Raw genomic sequence first — 18,472 nt, forward strand, 5'->3', positions numbered from 1 at the left:
CATAATCCCAGTCCAGATCCTGGCAGTGAACTTTTGTAGGTAGCAACAAGCTAACTCTAAAATTTTATATGGAAAACCAGAGAAACCTAGAAAAGCCAAGACCATTCCTAAAAAAGAACACAAATTGGAAAAGTCACACTACCCAATTTCAAGACATGTTGTACAGCTGCTGTGACCGATCAGGCTGGTGCCTGTTCGTGAAAGATCATGCACACAGTCCACAGCAGGAGAGAGTCCAAAAACAGACAAAACTAGAGCACACACAAGGATATTAACATGCAAAACAAGTATATCTCAGCCCAAACCTTAGCCCAAACCCCACACCATGAGCCCAAAATGAACTTAAAAGGAGCCATAAACCTGAAGGTAAAAACAGGAAACTATAAAACTTTGGAGGCAAACATAAAATAAATAAATAATATTTAAACATAAAATAAAAATCTCTTCAGCCTAGATAAAGCATTCTCAAATGTGATACCAACACAATGATCTATTTAAAAAATCGATAAACTGGGCTTTGTCAAAATTAGGTACATTCATTCTCTGCAAGACGCTGTCAAGATAATGAAAAGACAAGGCAGACTAGAAGCAATTACTTACAAATCATACATTCAACAAAGACCGTGTGTCCAGAATACATAAAATCCAAGTCAAAAGTAAGGGAGCAAATAGCCTGATTTTTTAAGTGGGCAAATATCTGCACAGACCGCGCACAAATGGCCTCCCTTGGCGGCAAGTGAGCTCACGAGAAGGTGCTCAGCATCGCTGGTCATGAGGGTGTGGACACTCCCGTCCACACTTACCACAAAACCCAGCAACCTCACACATGGGTGTTACCCGAACAAAATCCAAACCAAGCTTCACGGAGAAACCTGCATGTGTGTGTGTTACAGCTTTATCTGTAACACCAAATCCTGGAAACTCAATCATTCCGCCCTAGTTAGAGGACAAGTACACTGAGATGTGAGCACACCACGGAGTGACAAAAACCAACTGTGCTCCCTGCCGCCACGGGGCTGGGTCACTGCTGCCTGAGTTCCCTGTCGAAGGAAGCCACCCCAGGAGTCCTGAGCATGGCAGCTGGAGAAGGCCACAAGGGCTGAAGAGCACGGTGTGGTGGCTGGGGAGCCGCACGTGGGTACCCTGGGGAAAACTGGGCACAATGGAATTGCTGTGTGTCTTCATGATGGTGGCCACACCACACCAGCAATAAGAACAAATTTCAGCATGCGTGACCTTACAGGTAAGTGTTAGAAAATGTACCCTTGGTATGCTTGAACTCGAGCTAGCGCCAGGTGGCCAGTCGTCCACAGTTCCCACTAGCACACTGCCATGTCCACACTGAACACTACAGCCCGTCTTAGAAGTGAGACTAGAAACCCAGGACGTTGCTATTTGCGCCCGAATGTGTATGTTTCCAGAACCTGCCTCTCCTATCTCACACCTCCCATCTCCCCTGCCCCGAGCCTTTACCAAGACACTGGCTTCCTGAGGGGCCACAAGCCCAAGAGGACTAACCATGGACAAAGAAACACCAGGCCCTGGCCCAATCCCAACAGAGACCCTGGGCCCCAACAGCTCCAAATCTTGTCTTTTTCATCTAAAAATAGCAGACATCAGACCCAGGCCTTTTGAATCTTGTGAATTTATGATGACTGCCCTAGACTCCCATTCTTCCGGTTTGTCTCTAAGAGACTGAGATTGGAAAGAAGAGCTGGATTTCTTGTTTCTTTTCTCTTTCTTTGTGGCTGGATTTGTTTGTTTTGCTGTTAGGGAATATTTTTAAACTTCAAAAAGATTCTCTAATTCTCAAGTTGGACCCCACAATAGAAATACAGTGAGGAGAACACTCGCTATACAACCTAGCTCATTTCAACCCAGGGGAACTTCCAGAAACTTCTGTGGTCACAGAGAGCATGCCTCAAGAGACGGCAGAAGGAGACTTCAGTCTACAGGATGGAGGGGGGTGGGGGGCCAGTGGAAGAGCCCCTGTGCCCGGGCACACTGACCTGCAGCCTTGGGTCCTGTCCCAGAGGGTCACTCCCCAGACCCGCACACCCTGGGCCAGAGGCAGGTCTGGGGCAAGGCACCGCCCTTCCTGCCCTCCCAGCTCTGAGGGAGATGCTGTGCTCCCTCAGGCACAGGCCTGGCCACTTCCTGGGCTTCAGCTGTACTAGGACCTCAGTGTCCCCTCCACGTCCTGAGGCCCTCGGGGAGACCCAGTTCTTGTGCGGAGGGTAGGACAGCTGCTGGGGACCCACAGAGGGCCAGAGGGTGGCAGTGTGGACAGGAGTGGTGCAGACACAGCAGTCCCCTGGGCTCCAACAGGACATCGGGGTGCTGTGGGCTCACGCTCCCATATTTGCAGTCGGGACAAAGTTTAAAGATTTCATGTTTAAGATTTTATCTTAATTTTGAACATGAATTAGAAAAAGAGCAATGCCAGTCATCTTTCACCAGGAATAAAACTCAAGCCTGCACAATGTTTTCCAGCCCCAAGCTTACCAGCACTGACAGAAAAATCCAACTTTAGAGGAAAAATTAATATTTAAGAATCTGATTCAGAAAAACATGATAAATAATGAAGTATGAAAATATATCTCCTATGGAAACCACAATATTTCTAAAAGCTCCTGTGTTGCCAGAAGCCATGCTCTGCTCCAGACGGCACTGAAACCTGCAGGGGCTCTAAGAAGGGGGTCCCCAGGCACCCACCATACTGAAGTGTCATGGAGATTAAACTTAAGTATGTACTTCATTTTTTTTTTTTAAAGGAAATGACTTATAAGCTTGATCTTCATGAGAACAATCACGTCAGCAGGGTTGAAGGCCTTGGGGGAGGTGGAAGGTATGTGGGGTTTTGGGGCTCCCTGGGGGACCCCTGGGGGCCATGGGGGGTCATGGGGGTCATGGAGAGTCATAGAAAATCATGGGGTCATGGAAAATCATGGGGTCGTGGGGCCCTGTTGGGGACCATGGGGGCTCATAAAGGGTCATGGTGGCCATAGGGGTAAGGGGGGACCCTGTGGGGACTGTGGGAGGCTGTGGAAAATCCTAGGGGACCATGGGGAGTCACGGGTTATGGTGGGCAGGTGGGAAGCCCCAGATTCTAGGCACAAGCCTCTCTGGCTCCCCTCCGGTCAGCACAGACGTTTTCCATCTGCCCATCTGTCAGTGGCAGATAGTCGCGCCCTGGACTGCGCCCTCCCTTCAGGTGAGGCCAAGGGAAGTCATCTGAGGCTGAGGGACCCGAGGGGCACATGCCCGCCACCGGAGCCCTGGCGGCAAACACCGGAGCATGCAGGAGCTCACGCACAGACCGTGGGAAGCTGCTGACGTGGTCAGGGACGTATCGAGGTGGCAGGTGGATGGAAGGACATGAGCAACAAGCGGGAGGGGACGAGCCTGGGACAGTCTCGGTCCCCTGTCGTCTGTGAGGGTGCCGGCATCCTGGGCAGAGGACACGGTGAGCAGCCAACCACTGAGATCGTCCCCGCGGTGAAGGTGCCGGCACGGCAGCCCGGCCACAGGCTGGAGGCCGAGGAGCCGGGGCTCCCCCACAGGACCCACAGGTCACCCTGGCTGCCGCAGGACAGCTGGGGGTCAGGCAGGACCCAAGCGAGGCTGCAGCCAGCACCCAGGAAAGAGCCTGATTGGCTCCAAGCAGACTCTAGGTCATCAGTGTGAAAGGCGCCAATGAACCACCATTTCTGCCCCTCGGTGCTTCGGCCTGACAGACCGGTGGGCACGCGCTGCCGAGGACACTCACCGGGGGAGACAGAACCGCCCGCCACACAGGGCTGGAGGTGAGGACTGGGCGGCAGGGTCCCGAGAGGCACGCAGGGGACATGGGGCCCGGCCCCTCAGGGACTGCTGGGGAGGCGTGGGCTCGGGGGCACCTGAGCAGCTGGTTATGGGCCTCCTGGGTCCTCCAGGCCCTCCTGAGATGGGGCGAACCCAGGCCCTGGGCTCCAGGCTGTAGGTGCCGGCAGTGAGCCCCACTCCGCGCACAATGACCTGAACCAGCCCAGAGAGCTCTGCCTCGCCGGCCCAGCTCACCGGAGAAACCGAGCCCCAGCGCTCCCCGGCCCCACGCGAGGCAGGCCTCGTGACAGGGTCGGGAAGGGCACAGCCCTTCACTGGGGTCGGAGGCCCCATCTTGGGGAAAAGGCCGCCCTGGGCCACTGATGTCCCGAGATAAGACCAATACATGGACCAGCCAGGCACCCCTGCTGGGTCCTGGGGACTCGGTGTGCCGTCCGCTGTCAGCGTTACCAGCTCAGCTGGTAACAGGTTCTTCCACGGACAAGTGATGAGAAAACCTGGTGCAGGAAACGATTTTCAGGCTAGAGACACGTGGACCAAGGTCACCCCTGTTTTCTCCGTCCTGAGCCGCTGGGCCCCACCCGGGCACCTGTGCCTGACCTCCATGGCTTCCAGGGCCATCCTGGAGCTCCGTCCAGAAACACTTCTACTTCACTGTCGGCGGTCCAACCTGCCAGGGCCAGGGTGGCATGGACGGCCAGGCGTGCGCTCGCATGGCAAGGGGGCTCACCTCCAGCAGCAGTCTTCCCTCCGGCACGGAGGACCTCGCACTGGGACTGCGGTCTTCGGGTGCAGGGACACTGGCTGCTGGCTGCCGCGGGCCCTTCTGGACAGCTGCCGGAGAAGAACCAAGCGAGGCCGTCAGCACCCTTCCTGCGCCCCGACCTGCTGACCTCCTTGTGTTTCCCGGCTGCCGCCTTCTGCAGGCAAAGCCACACTCCTCAGCTGACTCGGGCTGTCCTCGACAGGTCACCCTGGGGCAGCCTGTCCTCCTGTTGGGGGGCCGCTGAGGGGAGCACCAGCGTCATAATCAGGAGATCAGGCCCTCAGGGCTGGGGCTGACCCCGGGGACCCCACCCCAACTCCGCTCCCCAGAAACTGCTCAGAGTCCTGTCTTGCTTAGGGACCCCCCACCTGTCCCCGGGGTCCTCAAAGCCCCTCTCTGGAGACCCAAGCTCCAGCAGGTGCCCTAACTCAGCCCTGCTGGTCTACATGGCTTGGACCACCCTTGAGGGTCCCGCGAGACCTCATCACACCTCCAGCTCCCCCAGCCCCTCCCTCCCACCCCCCACCTGGTGTGGGGCAGCCCACCTGGCACGGGCTTCCCAGATGGGACAGGAAGACCCAGGAAGGCCGGCCTGGTGCGACTCGGGAGCCCCCAGGTTGACAGTTTCCTGGTCCCCCGACTCCCACGCACAGTGCAGCCTTATCTCCATCATGGGGTGAAGAGCTCGGACAGACAGACACGCAGGTCAAACAGACAGATGTCAGCCCTATCCCAGCTCACCAGCCCCTGTTGTGGGGTCCCCCTGGGCCCGAGCAATTACGAGGGCTCCCCTGGGGTAGGGAAAGGGGCCTGGAGCCTCCGTGGAGGGCCTCCCAGCTGCTCTCACGTGCTTCCCACACCAGAGCTGCAGGGGACGTCGGTGCAACTTAGGGTCCAAGGGCCGCACACAAGGCCCCCAGAGCTCTGGGACTGCAGGCCCCTGATGCGTGCCTCTCACACCCAGGTGAGAAGACCCATCTAATGCCCTCGGACCACGGCTGCGGGAGACCCCCAGCCCTCGGCCCACACCAGCCGTGCAGCTGGCCCGGCAGCCCTGTGCGGCCAGGTGCAAGTGTGTTGTCCACCCAGTGTCCAAGGGGCAAAGGGGCAGATGCAGGGAGACGGCCCTCAGGACAGCCCCACAGGCGGCAGCCACATCGTGGGCTCTGGTCTCCAGCATCCCCACCCCCCTCTCCGAGGACAGCCGGCTATGAACCCCCTCCCCTCCCCAGAGCTGATAAGCACTAGAGCTCTGTTCCCTGCATTAAACATTCCCAGAAATGAACCCATTTCCATGGCCGGAAAGTGGGGTATCTGCGGGATGTGAACGGTCGCACCTGGGCTCCCCGGGCAAGTGTGCAGAGATGGCGGGTGCACAGGCAGCCCAGGCCTCTCCCTGCAACGGAAACCCCTGGCAGCCAGCAAGGCCCCCACACCCTTGTCTCCAAGGCAGCGAAGCCCTGAGTTGTGAGGTGCAGGGACGGTCCGCGACCTGTTCCCTTTGTGCTGCGGACAGTGAGCCCACACAGCCCTGCCCCAGCACCCAGGAGCAGAAGACCGACTCTGGAGAAGCCAGCGCAGCCGTGTCCCCCCAAAGGGAACCCCGGAGATGGGGGTGAGCCTCTGCCAGGGACCACATATGACCCCATGTGCTCAAAGGCCAAGAAAGCCAACGGAGGGAAAACGGAGCGCCGGTCCCTGCCCTTCCGACCCCTTCCACAGCCCCCAGATGACATCATGGGGCCAGGCCCGGCTTCCCAGACCACCCAGAGGGGCCTGTCCCGCCGCCACACCAGGGAGGCCACAGCTCCCCGCCAGGGCAGAGCCCGCGCAGCACCTGGGGCAGATCTGGGCCTCAGTGAAGGTGGGACAAGGACAGGACCCCCACCTCAGGGCCCCCGGGGCCCCCCCCACACACCCAGGCTGCCAAGCCTCCCGCAAAGCAAACTCCGCTGCAGGTTCCTTCCGCCTCAGCTGGGAGCAGCTCCCTGCCCCCAGCCTGCCCCAAATGGCCTCAGATTAAGGGACCAGAGGTGAGGGGCTGGGCTAACACTTGCCTCCCTACTCTTTGCCCCAGCAGACCCTGTGGGGACTGAGGATTCCCACAGCTGTGAGGCTGGGCTGGGGGGAGCCCCGGCACATGAGGGGGGTGCTGTGGGATGCGCACCCCCGAACACACTCACTGGGCTAGGCCCCATCCCATGCCCACTAGAGGCACAGTGTGGGGCCACCCCCAGTTCACTCCCCTCCCCACCATGTCCCTGATCAAGGACACCAGCCCCCCAGTGTCACATGCCCCCCACCTAGGGGCCCCCCAACCTCTCCCCTCCCCACCACGTCCTGCACAAGGACACCAGCCCCCGGCGTGGCGTGTCCCCCCATCTGGGCACCCCCACTTCCCCTCCTCCGCAGCCACATCCCGGCGGGGCACGCCCGGCGGGGCCTCCTCTGGGCTCTTGTCACGCGATGAGGCTGTCAGCGTCAGCACTGCAGTGACAGCCACCTGGACCCCGGCCAGAGCCTCGCGTGCGAGCAGAGCCGCCAGCGCTCTCCACCCCCAGGCCTGTGGCAAGACAGAAAGAAACCGAATGCGGAGCTGCAGCCGGGGGTGGGGGCCAGCGTTCCCGGAAGTCCCTGCGAGCCGACAGCATCTGCCCCTCACTTCCCAGCCCCCCCCCCCACCCGGTCCAGGGGCTCTCCGGGAACTGAGACAGGGTAGTGACCTCCCATGGGTGTTAGGGTCCCGGCCAGCGCCCCGCCATCCCCCTTATCTGTGAGTGCCCCGCATTCACGGACGGCCTAGCAGCTCCGCCGGGGGGCGGCCTCAGGGGACGGGGGCAGTGAGCAGGCTATGGCCGTCCCTCCGACCCCTCCCAGCTCCACGCTGCCCTGGGGTGGCCTTTCTCTCCTGGGTCCTTCTTTCTTTCTCCCCTGTGACCCCCTGTTTCACCTGTTGGCCTGAGCTGGGCCTGAAAGGGGGCTTGGGCTGTGGACAGGGTCTGCCCGTGCCCCCGGAAGCTTCTGCAGACAGACCCCAACCCCCTGCTGGGTGTGCCCTGGGAGGTCCCCACAGGGGTCCCACCCCATGCCCAGCCCACCACCCGGTCCCTGTCAGCCCTGCATGGGCCCCTGATCGCCCCGAGTGAAGGGTCAAGAAGAGGGGCTCTCGGCGAACGGGTGGGGGCACAGGGTGTCTTTCTGGGGAGCCGGTGGAAGTGTGGGCAGAGGTTGCCATGGGCCCCTCAAAGGCTTGTCGAAGAGGAAAGTCTGGGGAGGAGAGACACGCCAGGGCTGAGGGTGTAAGAGCCCCCAGGGACCAGCCGGGGGGTCAGGAGGCCCATCCGTGCCCAGTGACCCGTGGCCCTCGGGAGCCTCTGACGCTGTCCTGCTCACAGAAAGGAGGCCGGGCTGCGGGCGCTGGCTCCTACCAGACCACATCCCACCAGCCCCACCCGTGGGCAGCCAGGCCTCCTGCCCTGCCTGGACTCTGGAGAGCAGCTGGAGATCCTCCGGAGTCCAGCTCTGTCCTCCAAGTTCCTCCCCAACCCTGAGCCCCCGAGGACCCCAGCGCGTCTCACTTCACCCATCTCTTACATCCCTGAGAAAGTCCATTTGGGGCAGAGAGAATTGGAGACATGTGGGGACAGTGGCCATTCTTGGATACACACAGGTGGGAAGCAGGGGGAGCTTAAGAAGAAAGGGGCCGCTTCCCTTTAAGGCTTGGACGGGGTCTGCCTGCACCTGGCCAGCCTCCACCCAGCACACCCCCCTCCTTGCTAAGAGACCTCCATTTCCCTCACACATGGGACATTTCCCTCACAGCGTGGGCCAAACCACGTGCCCCTGGGGCCCAGCGTTCCACCATAGGGCCTGCTCTGAGGTCGTGGTGCTGGGGCTGGCCAGTGAGAGATGCCAAGTGTTCTTGGTGGAGGAGAAGCTCGGAGACTCCGCTACTTCTGCCTCTGGACGGTGCTGTGATGCTGAGAAGGTGGCAGCCACTTTGTTCCCAGCTCGGGGGAAGCCGAGTCCTTGGCAGACAGGACAGGTGCTCGAGGACGGAAGGGACACTGAATGTGGGAGGCAGGAAGTTGTCTAGGGGTTGGGGCTGGACTCCCGCCACCCAGGTGATGGAGAGAAAAGCCAGGGGCCCTGCTGGAGGCTGGACTGAAACCCCAGTTCTGGCCACAAGCAGGTCCTGCGTGGGCAGGTCCATGTCCACAGACCAGCTGCATGGAGTACATGCCTGGTAAAGCCTGGCCCTACTTTAGGGTCGAGCCAAGGGTCCTGGGGCTCTGTGCTGTGCACCAACTCTCGTGCTCTGGGTGGCACCCACGGCACGTCTCATCTGGGTCATCTCTTCCTCCAGCCTAGTCTAGCGTCGTGCCGCCCCAGGCCTTGCTGGTCAACCTCCAGCCTTGCCTGCGCGTACCTATGGAGGCAGATGGTGTGACCTCAGCTCTGCTCTTCCCCATGCTACGCCCAGAGGTCAGGGGCAGAGGGGAACAAGGGAGCTCGAAGCCCTGAGAAGCAGGGGCGCCCTCCTCTTTCTAGCTACGTCTCATCAGAAGCTAACCTCCGTCCAGGCCCCTCGGGAGGCGTGCTTAGCCGAGGGAGCAGACTACTTAGAGCAGAGGCCCCGGGAGCCACCGCTCCCCTGTAATGCAGGTCCAACACCCCTGATATGCCACGTGCAGGCCCCTAGGGGTCAGGGCGCCCACCTGCAGACAGACAGGTGCAGCATGTGGGGCCCACCGCGAGGGGAGGTCAGCAGCTCCACCCACCTCCAGGCTCCCTTCTGGGGCCAAATGCGAGGCTTCTCCCAGGCCCACGTGTGTCCAGAAGCGGACAGTGCCCTGCGCAGCGCTGGCCTGCCTCTCGCAACACTGAGTCTCCCCAGCCAGACTAAGGCCCCGGCAGACAGAGTCAGCGGGGAGTGCATGCTTCCCAGGAGCAGGGCCGTGGTGGGTGTGGCGCTGCCCCTCCTGGAGGGCACAGGTCCGCCCTAACAGGGTCTATAGACCCCTCTGCTGTTTCTAGAGCAAATGAACCGGCCGGCGCCTCACAGGTGTCATCTCTTCCTTCACCTGCCAAGGACTGAACAACGGACTCCTCAGTTGGCCTCTGGAGGGGAAGGGGCGTCCGTGCTGGAAGAAAGGGGTACAGTGATCCTCAAGGGCGTTGAACTACTCACAGAGGTGAGTGCTGGCTGCCCCGCTACTGTGGCACAGGCTGGCCTCGCACCCAGAGGCCAGGACAGGTCAGCTCACCTCCCTCCCTCAGAGGCCTGCGGTCTGTGCTGCTCTGGGGTCAGGGGCTCGCCCGCTCCTGCCCAGGGAGGGTCAGAGGGAGCTGGGGCACCACCGGGGTCTCCCGACAAGCCCAGCCTCCTCCAGCCCTGGAGGGGAGGTGAGCCGTGGGGAGCAGCCGGGTTGGGGCGGGCTGGGAGGGCCGCGGGGCACAGAGTGGCTCTGGGAAGGCCCTCGGGAGGACAGTGGGCAGAGCAGGGGCGCCCAGCGTGTGTGGGGAAAGGCGCCTGGTCAGGGCAGGGGCCGGGGGGGGGACCCGGACGATAAGGATCCTGGAGCACCCCCAGTGCCCCCAGAAGACGGGCAGCCCCCGCTGCACAGGACAGAGTGCCTGTCAGGCTGCTCCTGGGGGCGGGGCTCTCCCCTTCCGGGGGCATCTATACCCACAGAGCAGGAGGGCTGGCCCTGTCCCCCGGAGCGGGGCACACAAAACTTTCTCACGGCTCCCATGAAGACATGCAGGGCTCGGCGTGCCGCTCCCCTGCGCTCTCTTCCCGCAGCCCCCCGTGAAGGGCCTCCATCCATGATCTGCTCTGACTCTGCAGACAGATGGGGCTTTCTGGGAGGGTCACAGGACCGGCATTCCACCGGGGGTGCAGGCACGGCCAGAAGAGACCCCCCGTGGGCAGCACAGGGCCGACGGCGAGTCTCCGGCCTCCCCTCCCCAGGGGTCCCTCCATCTGAGCCTGGATGTCTCCCACACCGGTGAGGACCGCCCAGGCCATGTCCCCTTCTGTGAGGGACAAAATGATTTCATGATGACACACAGGGGCCCCCAGAGGCAGGGCCCACTGGGCGGACACTCGCCTCTCTCATCGCCACGTCAGGCCGGCCAAGTAGGTGGACCCAGCGTGTGAGACCCAGGCGGGGGGGTGGAGGGAGCTGGTCCCGGGCGAGGATGCTCTGTGCTGGGGTCTGGACAGCGTGAGTCAGAGGAAGGGAGGGCTCCTTTCCGTGGCCTTCCCTGACCCACAGTGGGGGTGCGTCTTGACGGCTCTGCGCGGGGGAGGGGAGTCCACAGCCCTGGGCAAGTGTCCGGGCAGGTGGGGACTCGCAAGGTGTGGGGGAGGGACCAGAGCAGCCATCGAAAGCCTCAAGTTCTGGACACAAGGAAAACGTCAGGAGTACGAACAAACGCACGTTTCTTGCAAACGCACGTTTCTCGCAGGCACCGCGTTTGGAGAATAGCAGAGCAGTGTGAGACGTACTCCGTCGCGCTGGGATTCTCTACAGAGATCTCCCACTTTCCAAAAGGCAGCAGGCCAGCGGGAGATGTCACACTTCCCCACGGCTCAACAAGCAGCACCGGAGGCGGGTTTCCTCGGAGCCGCCGCGGACAGGCCACAGGCCCCCCAACCATCTCCGCCGGAAACAACACGTATGACCACTTTCGGGGCCGCGCGGCCTAACGGGGGCCCACGTTCTGCGGAGAAAATGCAGAGAAAATGAGCTCTTTCCTCCAGTCCCCAGAGCAGGACGTAACCAAAAAGAGGTCTCCGGGAAGAAACAGGAAAGGGAACGTGGCCCGCGGCAGACCCAGGCTCTCTCCCGGTGTGAAGGGTCTGGAACAGCCGAGCCGCGGGGCAGCGGGTTCAGTCTCTGCACAGCTGGAGGAACGAGCTCCAGAAACCATGAAGCCCAACCAGACAAGCCCGGAAAGGGAGCTGCTGCTTCTCAAGTCAGATGCTCCGTCGGGGACTAAGCACACAGTGTGCCGGGGAAGACCCCCATGTGCGCCACGGGGCAGGGCCACGGCGCCAACGGCCCCAGGGTTGGGGGGGGGCGCTGCGACCCCGCTGCGCCAGCCTCGGGGGGCACGCCCGGCGGCCTCTCGGCCAGCAGCCCCCGCGCTGCACCTACAGGCCCCCGGGGTCCAAGACCGGGAGGAGCAGAGCTGCCAGAGAACATCTGATTCACGGATAAAGAATGGATTTATAATAAATTTATAAAGAAGCCTCCAGTTACACAACCTCGATTTTGCAAATAACCCGACTTGAAGTTCGCGTGTGAGTCACCGTCGGCGTCACGGTGAAGTGAGCGGTTCCTACCAAGCGGGCGTCACTCGGGCCAGAGCTGCGGGCTGGAAGGGGTGGAGGCCATGTGCGCGGGGGCCTCCGCAGGTCGGGCTCATTCACGGGCTCGCACGGGCATCCCTGCCTGTCCTGGGGGCTGCCCTCCTGGGGAGGCTGTGACAGCAGTGTGGGGCGGCGGGACGGGACGGGTGTGGCGGGGGACGCAGCCTGGGGGCCACACCAAGGAAGGATCTGACGAGCCTGAGGGACTGGGGGCGGGGGCGCTCGGCTGCGAGACAGGGAGCCCAGCAGGTGTGCGGGGCTGTCAGGGAAGTCCCTGTGGCCCCACCTCGTGCCCCACGGCACCCGTCCCGCCGCACAATGCCCCTGTCCCATGGTCAGACCCAGTCTGGGAAGTGCTGGCTCGTCTGTCCTGACCAAAGGACTGGGCGCCCAAAGATGCCAAGTGCCGACACAACCTGCCTGAGAAACGCAGGCGTGTGCCATGGCCCCGGCCTCTCCCCTGCCCGCCAGCACCCCCGAGTCTCCCAGGGACTCGCTCCTGGTCCTGCTCCTGAGCGGCCACGATGCACGCCTCAGAGCAACTTTCCAGGGTTAGTTTCCTCTCCCGCAGCTTCTGTGCTGTTCCGAGACAATGTCCAGCTTACAGAGACGCTCCGAGACAGCACCAACGGCACAAATTCTGTTTGCCTGGAGATTGCACCGACTGTGCCACAAACACCCTCTCCGCTGGGGCCCCTCTGTCCCCAGTGTCCTTGGTCTGTCCCACCTTCCACCACCTTGACCCTGAAGACCAGCGCCAATTACTCTGCAAACCATCTGGGTGTGTTTGTTGCCTCCTGGTTAGACCAAGGTCTAGCCCTCCTCAGCGGGAACATGACCCAAGAGAAAACGTGTTTTTCTCTGCCTCCTGGTGCGTGGCGCGTGACCCCAGTGCACGCCGCCGTCAGCGGGGTCAGAGCTGGTCGCCTGGGACAGCTGGTTTCTCCATTCTAAGCTCTTCCTTAGGCATGAATGCGTACCTTGCTGGGAGACAGTTTTAAGACCACGATAATCCCACTTCTGACCCCACTCTGATGCACTGATTTTAGCACATTTCCTGCCTGAGTTACTGCTACAATGGTTAGTGACCACTGACTTTGTGATGCCCCTCTGCCTCCAGTCCCCTATCCACAGCCCTTCCTCCTGCCTATCAGCAGTCGGCCCCACCACTCACTCATTCATTCGTATCAAGGTGCGTTTATGGAACCCTATTTTATTCACTGGGTTATGAACTATTACTCTCCTTATTCATTTTAATGATGAACTGGTCCAGACTTGGCCAGTGAGAGCCCTGTTGGGATAGCTGTGTCCCGTGGCTTGTCTCTTACCCTCTCTGAGCACTGCGGTCACTTTCTGGCTCGAGGTTGAGCCAAGGGTCCTGGGTCTTTAAATATCTGTGGCATCGATACGCATCTGTCCTTGTCACGTCCTCCATACTGTTGATTCTTTTCCCCCCATTCAGGGAGCTTTAAGCTCCCTTGTTCCCCTCTGCCCCTGACCTCTGGGCGTAGCATGCGGAAGAGCAGAGCTGAGGTCACGCCATCTGCCTCCATAGGTACGCGCAGGCAAGGCTGGAGGTCGGCTCTGACCGGCAGGGCCTGGGGCGGCATGATGCTACCAGGGCTGGAGGAGGAGATGACCCAGATGAGACGTGCCGTGGGTGCCACCCAGAACGAGAGTCGGCACACAGCACAGAGCCCCAGGACCCTTGGCTTGACCCTGAGCCAGACCTGTGCTCCAAGCTGACCTGTGCCGTCCCTGCTCTGACTCCAGCAGGAAGCCCGAGCTCCTTTGTCGGTGAGCAGCATCTAGAAACCAAGAGCAGAATGGGAGCTGTGCTCACTGCTCCACCGGCCTTTGCCAGAGGGCAGAGCAAACACACACACACACACACACACACACACATACACATCTATGTCTATATTTGTCTATATGTTTTGAAAACCATGAGCTTACACCACAACCTCTAATTCCAATGCAACACCACAGGAATTCAGTATAGAGTGGAATGATTTTTCCTTTAATATTTGGTGGAGATTGCTTTAAAACCATCCGGGCCTAGATTTTAACTATTGACTCAATTTTTAAAAAAGATTTATTTGTTTGTTTGTTTGTTTATGAGAGCACGCGCACATGCACGAGCAGGGGGAGGACCAGAGGGGAGGGAGACGGTGGGGGACAGACTCTGTGCTGAGTGTGGAGCCCGACACAGGGCTCCGTCTCACGACTGTGAGTGAGATCAGGACCAGAGCAGAAACCAAGAGTCAGACACTTAATGGACTGAGTCACCCACGTGCCCCCTGATTCAACTTCTTTATTAGTCATATGACTATTTGGGGCTTTTATTTCCTCTTGAGTTAATTTTAACAAGCCAAAATTTCAGCCATGGGTTCACTTATGTTTTCAAATTTATTGGCATAAATTTGTTCTTAATAGCTCAAATTATCTTTTCTTAAAGATTTTATTCATTTGTTTGAGAGAAAGCATGAATAGAGGAGAGGCAGAGGGACAAAGAGACTCCCCACTCAGCAAGGAGCCTGATGTGGGGCTCGATCCCAGGACCCTATGATCATGACCTGAGCCAAAGTCAGATGCTTAACTGACTGAGCCACCCAGATGCCCCTCCGAATTACCTTTTAAATATCTGTGGCCTCTAGAAGCATGTTCTCTCTACATCCTCATACTGCTGATTCTTTTCTTTTTTTAAGATTTATTTATTTATTTAACAGAGAGAGAGAGAAAGAGAGAGACAGAGATCACAAGCAGGCAGAGAGGCAGGCAGAGAGGGAGCAGGAAGCAGGCTCGCGGCCGAGCAGAGAGCCCAACGCGGGGCTCGATCCCAGGACCCTGGGATCATGACCTGAGCTGAAGGCAGAGGCTTCACCCACTGAGCCCCCAGGAGCCCCCGTACCTCCGATTCTTTCCTCCCCATTCAGTCTCATCAGATCTTTGTAAGTTCTATCACTGTGGACGGATTCTACTGTATTTAACTTCCCTTCATTATTTTCTTTCTTTGACTCTCCTCATTTTACTTTTCTTTGTCAGAACTACTAAACCAAGTAGTTCATTAATTTTCCACTTTCACTTTCTCTATACAAACTCATAAGCTCATTTATATCTGAGGGTCACCTTAGCTGCGTCCTATACATTTTGATTTGTGAACACTTTCTTCCTTCCGTAACGCTTGCTTCTTTGATTCATGAGTTAGCTACAAGTGTCTTCATTCCCCAGTACAAAGGCTTTTAAGTCATCTTTCTATTACTGACTTCCAGCTCAATTATACTGAGGTCTTAACATGAAGTTGTCATAATTTTGTCTTTTGAAATTTATTGAGACCTGCTTTATGGACTGATACGTTTTCAGTGTATTTACAAATGTCATGTGGGTTTGAAAAGACATGAACTCTGTAGTTTCAGTATTTTAAGTGTGTCCTTTAGATTCGCTTTTTTGCATCATTGAAATCTCCTAGGACCTTACTGATTTGTATTTATTTGATTTATTAAATACTGAAAGAATTACTTAAAACCTTTTGTGATGATGAATTCATGTATTTTTCTGAATGGTTCTGTCAATTTCTGTTTTGTATTTCTAAGGTCATGTTACTAGAAGCCCTCAAATTTTAAATTATTTTATTGCTTGATAAGATTTTTTCAATTTAAAATTTTAACTGATTTAAATTTTTAAAATCATTATCTAGAGACTCCCTCTTGACCTCCAGTAATATTTTTAATCAAAATTCAAATTTTTACATTAAGATGGATTCATCAGATTTCTTTCATTAGCACCTTTCCAGGCCATTTGTAAGCTGATGCAGCAACACGCTCCGACGACCCTTGCCCTGTAGTCGGCGCGTTCAGTGTATCCACGTTTACTGTAATTTGTGGCATAACTGGGATTTTGTGTTTTCTACTCCATGCTTCCATATCTCTCTTTTCTCCTTTCTTTTCTTTTTTTCTTTGATTGATTGCATTTTCTCATTCTACTTTCTCTCTACACTAGCTTGAGAGGAAACCCCAGTTCTCTCGTCCTGGTGACTAACCCGGACACTGTGTGAGGAAGGAGCTCACCAACTTTCCCAGGAAATCGACACATGGACCACTGGCGTCTCTCTCCACTTTTACGTGCTTTTGTGGTTAGGAATTTATTCTCTCGCTCTGGTTTTGTTCCTCCGATACAAAATTTACTGTTTTGTACGGCGTGTACTTCAGCCGCCCACACAGTCACCCCGTCTCTGGTCTTCCTCCCACCTCCCCCCAAGTCCCACCTGCAATTCCCTCCTTCCGCATGAAGTCCTTCAGATTTCCTCTTATAAAACCCCTTGGCGTCACGTAGCTTTTGGTCTCTCAGTATTCCTTAATTTCCTGCGGTGGCACTGATACATCGTAACAGGTTTCAGACCATTTACCTTCCCATTGTTGTCTGTCAGCAGAAAGACTGATTGGTTACGGGTCCATTGTACTTTTGGAAACAGAAAGACCATTAATTTGGTACAGAATTCTCCACTAGACTCCACATGCCAGGGCACAGGGACCATGGCGGCTCTTCTGTTGTCCTCCTGGTAACAGGTTGTTCATATGGAACTCGTTCTGTCTGCAAGAGTGGAGGCCCCAAAAGACCAGGGTGCCAAGTACATCCAAGTCCCAAGATGAGATCCCAGGGGACTTGGGCAGGGTGGCCAGGGAGCCGTGAGAGGAGAGGGCGCTCGAGGCTGGGAGGGGCTGCGCTGTGAGTCCAATGCCCCCACCTGCCCCAGGAGGCTGGCGAGGGCTCTCTCTCCTCAGCTTGTGCCCCGTGAGAGGGGCTTCCTGAGGACCTCTACAAAGGCCTGCCATGTGGCTGCTGGGGCTGGTGGGGGCCCTGGGAGCTGCTGTCTCTCTACACTCAAGAAATGCAAATGACATGGGTTAAAGCCTCTGCCTTCGGCTCAGGTCATGATCTCAGGGTCCTGGGATCGAGCCCCGCATCGGGCTCTCTGCTCAGCGGGGAGCCTGCTTCCCCCTCTCTCTCTCTGCCTGCCTCTCTGCCTGCTTGTGATCCCTGTCAAATAAATACATGAAATCTTTAAAACAAAAACAAAAACAAAAAAGAAATGCAAAGGACAAAGGCCATGCCGGAAGCTCCTGGCAGGACCCAGGCGGCACCATCGTGGTCAGTGCCGCCTGCCGACCTGGGGGGTATCCAAAGTGTGCACTTCCTGGAGAGCAGGGAGGGCCACAATGCCCCAGAACTGGCCTGGAACGTCTCAAATCCTCCAAATCCTCCTGGAGACACAAGCAGGGGCCTCAACAGAAGAGGTTAGAGGCCCCGAATGACACCTGAGGCTAAGAAATCGGGTGCCAGGCACCAGCTGGAGAGGACGGAGCACCAGGTGTAGGAGAAGACCCCAGGCTCCCCACCGAGCCCTGCCTGCTGGCAATGCTGACCACACAGGACCCCACTGGACCCCCGCCTCTCTGCCCACCGCTGCTCTGAACCAGAAGGGTAGGAAACCACAGCTACGACGGGTGCAGGACCACGAGGAGAAGCAGCTGACCACCCGACCCAACCCGACCCGAGCACCAGCCCTCCTGCCTGTGGCAGCCCTAGACGAAGGCGGGGAGAAGCTCACACTGGAAAGACAGATCCTGCTAACACCAAGCGCAGCCTGCCTAGGGAGCCCAGGTGAGGAGGGGTGTTGGGGTTTAAGGGGAGAGACACTGAACTCTTTGGACCAGAAACATCGGGGTTGTCCTGGTTCTTCCCGGGCTGGCAGTGGGGAGCGGGGCGGGGTGGGGGGTGGGCAGCCACAAAGTTGGTGTTTGCTGGGGCGGGGAAGAAAAAACCAAAGCTGTCTTGTGTTGACCCAAGTTCTGGCTCCGTCTCAGTCCTGAGCTGACGTGAGAACCAGGACGGAAGGGGCGCGTCGGTGCAGGCTCCGACCAGTGATGCCGGCTCCTCGTCCTGGAAGTAACTTAGGTCCGATGGGAGACCTAAAATGGCTCAGAGAACCACCCAGCGTGATCCACGACTGCTGCGGGAGCCTGCTGGGAGCAGGGCTCAGAAGCCGATGGCACAGGTGTTGGGGCTCCATCCTGAATGACGCAGAGCGTCTTTGCTGGAAATGCTCAGGGAGCCGTCTTCCAGAAAAGCTGCCAATGCAGAGGAAGGGGTGAGGGAAGGCGGCTCTAGGAGCAGACGAGCAGGGAGGAGGCGGCAGTGAGCATATCCACGTCCCTGGGGGTGAAGCCGGGGGACGCTCCCCGTGAGAGAGGAGGCAGGTCCTGGCCCTGCTGCCCCTGCCTGGCCCCCCTCAGTCAGCTGGGGTTGCCGTCGGACGACATCATGCCCGGTGTCTGAACAGCAGACAGGTTCCCCTCACAGGTCTGGAGGCTGGGGCTCCCGGTCGGGGCGCCAGGAGACTCCGTGTCTTCTGAAAGTTCCTTTCCCGGCTCGGACCCAGGGAGAACCCTCTGGTGACTCTGCTCAGATAGACACTGTGGGGCTGGGTCCACGCTCGGCCG

At 58.2% G+C, this 18,472-nt stretch overlaps 1 protein-coding gene across 1 annotated transcript in view; it reads right to left on the minus strand.

Annotated features, from left to right (window-relative positions):
- AHRR (aryl-hydrocarbon receptor repressor) overlaps positions 1-18,472 on the minus strand; it is a 78,683-nt gene that overhangs the window by 37,119 nt on the left and 23,092 nt on the right. The window contains exon 4 of the mRNA XM_032337869.1: positions 4,556-4,659. Coding sequence (XP_032193760.1) covers positions 4,556-4,659 — 104 coding nt within the window. The remainder of the gene's footprint in view (positions 1-4,555; positions 4,660-18,472) is intronic.

Source organism: Mustela erminea, chromosome 3 (assembly GCF_009829155.1).
Source record: "Mustela erminea isolate mMusErm1 chromosome 3, mMusErm1.Pri, whole genome shotgun sequence".
NCBI lineage: Eukaryota > Metazoa > Chordata > Mammalia > Carnivora > Mustelidae > Mustela > Mustela erminea.